The sequence below is a fragment of the Loa loa genome (assembly GCF_000183805.2).
Source record: "Loa loa unplaced genomic scaffold supercont3.49, whole genome shotgun sequence".
NCBI classification, from domain to species: domain Eukaryota; kingdom Metazoa; phylum Nematoda; class Chromadorea; order Rhabditida; family Onchocercidae; genus Loa; species Loa loa.
In genome coordinates, this window is record NW_018108229.1 from 261,705 (window position 1) to 269,209 (window position 7,505).

Below are 7,505 nucleotides of genomic sequence, written 5' to 3' on the forward strand. Positions count from 1 at the left end.
TGACCACATGAAATGGAGCATAAAAGTTTTCGAAACTCGTCAAAAGCCAGAAATATTCAGCGTTAAAGCATAACCTGGTTGAACTCTTCCTCGGCATGATCTAATGAGACAGTCGCTGTATGGATATAAGCCTGATGAATACCAGAATTGCTTGTGAACATCGCAACATTATTAAAAATAATTGTATCAGCACTTTCCTCACTCATTGCTATGCTTAGGTTGTCGACATTTCCAAGTCCATATCTTTCATTACTATCCTACAATAACAATCATACCCAGAATATCCACGAAAAAAACGATTGAGCAGGAGCTTCTTAACAAACAACAACTCAGGAATGTTTGTGCAATGACAGTAACAGTAAGAGGATTAGAAATATTTATTAAAAATACTTCTAAGGAACAGTAAGAAAGGAAACTTTTACAGTTAACTGCATAACAATACACAACTGGTGAAGTATATTTTACATTTACTGAGAAGGAAAGTGCAGACTTAGATAATGTTATTTCACAAGTTTCTGTGTTTATATCTTCCAAATATTCGTGAGATGTGCCATTGTAACATTCCTTCCATCTTTTCAGTAGACTTATTTCCTGCGCATTTTCTACTGTTTCACCACCATTACGGCCAATCGTAACCCGTAATTACTACTTATTTACACATCCCTTCTTTTCTTCCATCTTCGATTCATCCCATTTCAGTCTTTCAAGATTTCCCGCTTCTTATTCTATTTTCCTAATTTTTTTTTGCTAAAATATTAGTTGGCATCTTAAATTTACTTAAAAGTTCTTGCCACAAATAAATATTTGAAACCTGAGATTATATTCTAATTCACATGAAATTATTTTCTGATTGCACACTGTTTTGTTCGTTATTCAAAGCTATTTAGCAAGAAAGCTACTTTATTAGGCAGTTGTGAGTATCAGACATATATTTATCTAAAAGTTTCAAAAATCATTAAAGACTAAACTCCTCAGAATCTTCTATATTTTACATTTCTATCGTAATGTCAAACTCGACTCTCTCCCTACAAATAAATTATTTGCTATTAATATTAAGCATGGGAGTTAAAGAAAAAGTTGAAAGGTAAATACGGTAGCTGAAAGGTATACCGTTGGCAATCATAATTATTTTGGAGTTGTAATTTCACACTAACTGTAAGAATGAGCTATAAAAAGGCTCCGAATGTTACATGTTGAGACTCTTGAAGATTCCATTTCTCATATTTCAGGAAAGAATAAATCCTTGCCTTGCAACAGATATCTGATAAATACTGCCAACGCTCAAAGGAGAAAATGTACACTGAAGTTCACTTTCTTACCGTAAAATCTGTTCACTACGAAAAATCTTTCCGAAGGAATTGCATTACAAATTACGGATATGTAATATTTTTTACAGACAAATGATCGATCATAAGCATCGCATGTACATGCAAATTGTTTGGTTAAAAAAATGATTCAAGCCAGTTTTCAGTTAGGTTGTATTTTTGCCATATTCTATTTTGCATCTCACCATGCTTCACTGGGCAAGAAAATTGAAAATTCTTTGATGTTCCCACTAGTATTAGTTGTTGTGCATTCCAAATTCTCCCTAAAATCCAAAAGTCGCGAAATGCGCAACCTCAAGCGGATCCTATAGTCATTCGACAAATTGTTGAAGTGATTGGTTTATTAGGAAGACACCATAATATTGCAAGTTACGATTATTTCTTAATTTCTTTGAAAATTCTAAGTTGGTTAACCACCTTCAATGAATAAGATAATTCATTTTATCTGGACCAATATCCTGCAAAAATGCTGTGAAGTAACTTACTGTAACATTTGTCGTAAACGTTCGATAATCAGCATCTTTTGCATCCGCAATATGAACATTTTCCTCAATAGTATCACTGTCTGCATTGTGTGTTTGCGAAAGCATCAGTTTAAGACCAACCTAAACTATCATTTTGTCACTTCACAGTCATGTCTAACCAGTAGTTTTTTTGGAAAGATGAATTAACACATTCAACACAAAATGATATAAAGATTACCTGAGTCCCTAGTTGCTGACTGAATAACAGAGCCAACTGACGTTGGTCCTTGGCACCAGCTTTCTTTTCAAGTTTCTTGGTAACTTTGTGTATTCCCTTAAAAGGTAGCAAAATGCTTAAAAAAAATGATTCTAAAGAACGACTTTTAATCGTTTATAAATGATAAAAAAATGCCTCATATTCGAGGACAAGGTATAGAAGAGGTTTAGAAAGAAAAAAATGAATTCAAGAAGGAAACTACTGAATTACTGCTGGTACAATACTTAAATCATTTCAGCAAATTGACAGGGCGTTAAAATGGCGATGTATGTATCGTAGATAATTGGGAAACGGTATGAATTACTTTGTAAAGAATGAGCATTGCAATCAGTGTCGTCCAATAATAAACCACGTACAAACTCATATTAACATATGGATTGGTGAGAAACGGAGCGACACATTCACCATTGATAAGTCTTTAATGACATATACTGTACGGAAATTGATTGAACGAATCCCAAAATAATGCCAACAAATGCACTATTGTGAAATAGAAAAAAAAAGCAACCAAAACGACAAATCTCTGATGATTGAACAAAAAAAAAAAAAATAAAGGAAAAACGAAAAAATAAAGAAAAAAAAATTAAAGAAATTAACCCGCTCGTGGTATTGGACACCAGTGACCAGCCATAAATCATAAAGCCAAATATAAGAGCCGGAATAAGCCAAGAACAGATAATTGTCATTTGGGCTTTTGCGGGTGACTGCCACTTGATGTATGATGCAGTATGACAAACGGATAAATAACGGTCAGCTGTTATCAACAGCACCGTCAGTATTGATACAAGGCAAAGTGTATAGTCAAGGAAAAGCCATGTTTCACATGCTATCCATCCGAGTGGCCAGTGGTCGCCTGTATAGAATTTGAAATGAACATGCATGTAGTATCCCACCCTTTCCTAATTAATTTGCAAGTTTTAAAATGACATGAATTAATTTCTAGATCCTTCATCTACGCCTAACCTGATTAAAATAAATACTTGAAAAGGTGTTATGTGTATTTGCAGTCACTGTGTTTGCTATCAAGATAATTGCAGTCACTTATCTGCACTGTCAGCAAGGAAAACACTACAGTGAATGTTTGGATACTTATTGTATTTGATAAATACTTTTAACAGAGTTATACATTTTTGAGATATTACAACTAGTGATTCAGGAATTAAGAATTAGTGTAAATTTTTGTCGCAAAATAAACCTACCATTCAAAACATATAGAGTAAATAATGGGTAACCTTCAATACCAATAATTAAATCTGATACAGCCAATGATACTATGAAACGGTTGCTTATCTGAAAACGTTCCCTGTTTCAAACACGGTCTTAGTTAGTCGTTAGAAGGGTGAAGAAACAACAGAATAATGATACCTACTAAATTTCTCCAGTGGCTATTAGAATATTTTCTTGGGGGACTCTCAAACAGGGCTATAAAACTTAAAGAGTCAGTTTGTTTTCAATAAGAATGTGGCAAAAGATTGTGAAAAAAGTCACTATAATATGTATTTATCATTTAGCCATAAGACATCGAAATTTCCATCCATCCTTTCCCAATAATTTATAAGTGAAAATTTAATTATTTGTTATCGTTAGGATCACATCTTAAGTATAGTGCAATCCCTCAAATGTCGTGAGGGAAGTAAAACACATAATTAAGAACAAAAAAACAATTAAGCTGTGGAAAAAAACAGCTTCTTTGTAAAATCATTAATGAGTGGATAAAAAGAAAAGATTGTGTCGTCATTTTTTAAATGTTAAATTAAAGAAGTAATAAACTATCCATAAGGCAAAACTGTTAAAGTTAATGGATATAATTTTAACTAAAGGAGAAATAAAGAAACCGGAAGGATAAAGACGAAGGTAACCTGCCCACCGATTTTCAGATTCTTGTCTCTTCCGGATAAAGTGGAAAGTTTGTTAATAATGATTTGAAGAGTAGAAAAAAAAAGAAAATAAAATCTAAAAAGAAAACCCATGATTTCTATGTATCACAACTAACAAATGATCAGTAGTGCCAAGTGGTTTTTAATGTTCAATGATCAATGTGAGATGTTAAATCGCATTTTACGTTTGAAGCTGTCTAATTTAAAATATATCTCAATCCACAGGTGAAATTTTTTGTGTCCCTATATAATGCAAGGATGTTCAACAAATGTGTTGCTACCTATAACTACCTCAGGAATATTTTTCAAATCACCAAGATGTTGCCCTTAAAAAATCTTGTCAATGCCATTCTCGGAGAGCGATATGGTCCCCGAAAGCTGATTGCTTGTGAAATGAGGATAAAATCGACCTGTTTACTGATATTTCGTTCAAGTTTATAAGCAGCGATAACCATTGCATTGCCCAAAATTGTTTCCATGCTCAATGTAACCACAATAATCCATACATTGATCTAAAATTTTCGGGTGATAACCCAAAAGTTGACCTTGCATATGTCTTTTAGAACAATTTGTTTAGATGGAAGTTCATTATAAGCTTCAATAATCTTCAACGCTTTTAGTCTCAAATCTTGTGAATTCACGTCAGCTATTATACACACATTAATTATTAACTATACCGCTTGCCGATAACACCAACCTGGTACCGCTCTAACCTTGATGATGTGATGGAGTACTGGATGAAGAAGCGAGGATGGTTGTAGAAATATAGACTGAGAAATCATGCTTAACAAAAAAATTTGCTAGTGCCAATCTGGAGTACTTGGCGATTATTACAAAATTGCCTATATTGGTTAAGGAATGCTACATTTTAATAACAATCTTCTCAAAATTGTCAAGTCATTTTAATGCAACGCATCAAGTTTTTATGTAAGATGCTAACTATCACCAAGATGTCAGTTTGCCGCAGACTTCTTATCTATTTCAAACTGTACACATCTGCATAATCACTAAATGATTAATAAGGATACTTTCGAATGCTCTTCATGTACTTACTTTTTGAGGTAAACATGATAAAATGTCAACAGATTTTCGGTTGTTTGAATGTCTTTTCTTGGTTTTAAATAGTATATTACCTTTTAATATAAGATCATTTCCTCCCTTAAAAGCTTTATTTCTCAGGTTGTCTTCTTGGATGGTGAAAAAATCGACAACATTGCATTTGCGATTAAATTAAGCAACTTAACGAACAAGCATGCAACAGCCAGCCAAACCTTATTTTTAAAACAATATTTCTGTGTAGTATGCTTCCGACATATAGCATTATCTTTATTTTATCTTTATTTTAACTTTCCTTTTCTCACAACCCGCTTTTTGGAAGCAAATGGGTAACGGTTATGCAATAAATATGTTCTCTCTGCATTTTAGCAATCCGTTTCTTCTTTAAAATCATATGTTTTCAAGCAATCAGCTGCAACACCTCTTATTGAAAAAAAAACTTTAAGCGATATTTTTTCTGGTAATGCTCTATCAAACCATAAAGTTTGCAACAAGATAATACGGGAATGTGTTTTAATATAAAATTAAAAATATTGACTTGAAAATTCATAATTGTAATAACCTGATACTGCGGCGGTTTCATACCACATATCATCCCACACAGAGATCACAAAAGGATCTTCCACCAAATCATTTATTTTAATCCACCAAATAATGTCTGAGTCAATGACTTCATTGTAAACAAGTATTAACGGGCATTTATGACAATAGTAGTGCATGAGGAAGGGAGAGGTATATGAGGACGATAATTTTGCCTATTTGAGATACAAATAGGCTCACTACTAAAATGGAGTCACTACTGTCTAAGCGAAAGCAAATGAATTAAGGTGAATTAATATGCATCCTATTTCATGAATACTGTAATTTAAGACGAAATCAGTAAAAGGGCTGAAATGAACTGAAAAAAATATCTACTAATTATATAAACTGAGCCAAACAAAAACGATCGAGACGCAAAATACCAGGATAACATGAGGAAATTATACGTATCACAACATACAGCATAATCCATTTCTTATTCGTCCGTCCATTTACGTTCATTCATCCAATTTCTCTTTCACCTGTCCACGTAGTTATTCTTTAATCTATGAAGTTAGTCCACATTTCATCCAACAGCTTTGTAGAGGCATAAAAATGATAATAGAATGTTGGATTTTAATGTCCTATTATTATAGAAATCAACATAGAGCGCGCCAAAGTATACCAAAGAAGCATGAAGAAAGTAAATAAGGCCTACTTTGTTCCTTCCACCAGATGATTTAAACAGCTGAGAGCGCATCAGGAAGTGAATTCAATGAAATGGTTCATGGCGATATGATGAATTTTTTCATACACCACATTTCATAGTGTGCTACTGTTAACAAAAACTTTTCTAATGAATGACTCCTGCTGCTCAGCACTTCCCAGTTTGGAGTTACCTTTCTTCACCATCCGCCCACTCTAATGCCTTATTGGAAAAAATAGCTAGCATTTCTTCCCTACTTTATATGGATGGAAAATGTAACTGTATGAAATCACAAATTTATAACTTCGGAAGACTTTTAAAGAGGATATGAAAACCTGCAATAAAATTCCGTAAGGTGACTGCCATTGCCATCTAGACTCATTATAAGAAAAAGCTATCGATAAATTGCTGTTGATAAGGACATCAAGCATTTTTAGAAACATTCACGACCATCATTGTTATCGGCAACAAACACATCATCAATCGACTAGTAATTAAAGCTGCAATAAATACGATCAAATGACAGACCTACAAAAGGTGGTCAAATAATGTAACAGTACTTTTACCGTGAGAATTGGCAAGGTTATCCACTGAAATACACATATGAAAGTATGTTGACGTTACTTAATAAACTTTGGAAGGAGTGGATGTCTAAGGGCAAAGGTACATAATTTTTAATACATACATTCTATCCGAACTCTTATAAAATGACATTTACAAATGCCATTTGTAGGTACACAAGGACGTATTCATGAATGTTTTATAACGTTCCTTCAAAATAATAGTATAAATTAGAAAAGTATTCGTGCTTTAAGTTCTATTATCTAAGTGTTTAGATCATTCGAACACTAACCTTATTCATCATTTCCGTCTTTACAATGCAGTTTAATTTTGAAAATTCTTGTAAATTAGATATAGTAAAAAACTGAATTGAAAGGACAATGAAACCATTTGCATTCGAATTTGTTGGAGTAGAGAAAAAAACATCATCTTTGCCTCTATAGTTTCATCGAAAACCATAAAAATTCATTTGCGATTATTTCTTAGAATCTTCAAATCATAATATGGTTGAAATAAACTGAAGCAATAATATCGGATCAATTATTTTTTCCATGCAAAAAAATTGACTATCTATTGGAGCATTTCAATATAATTAAATATATAATTAATAAGCATGTAGCTTTGAGTATATATATATATATAATTAATAAGCATGTAGCTTTGAGTATATATATATATATATATATTGAGTTAGAAATGATAATAGAAAGCAATTTATTG

The 7,505-nt window shown here is 32.7% G+C and overlaps 1 protein-coding gene across 1 annotated transcript in view; it reads right to left on the reverse strand.

Annotated features, from left to right (window-relative positions):
* LOAG_17205 (G protein linked acetylcholine receptor) overlaps positions 1–4,725 on the reverse strand; it is a gene marked incomplete at its 5' end in the record, with an annotated part of 7,121 nt that extends 2,396 nt beyond the window's left edge. Inside the window, 8 exons of the mRNA XM_020449867.1 lie at positions 75–257; positions 1,811–1,930; positions 2,028–2,123; positions 2,371–2,482; positions 2,664–2,919; positions 3,266–3,356; positions 4,354–4,455; positions 4,621–4,725. Of these exons, the coding sequence (XP_020306554.1) occupies positions 75–257; positions 1,811–1,930; positions 2,028–2,123; positions 2,371–2,482; positions 2,664–2,919; positions 3,266–3,356; positions 4,354–4,455; positions 4,621–4,725 (1,065 nt within the window). The remainder of the gene's footprint in view (positions 1–74; positions 258–1,810; positions 1,931–2,027; positions 2,124–2,370; positions 2,483–2,663; positions 2,920–3,265; positions 3,357–4,353; positions 4,456–4,620) is intronic.
* Positions 4,726–7,505: the final 2,780 nt, after the last annotated feature.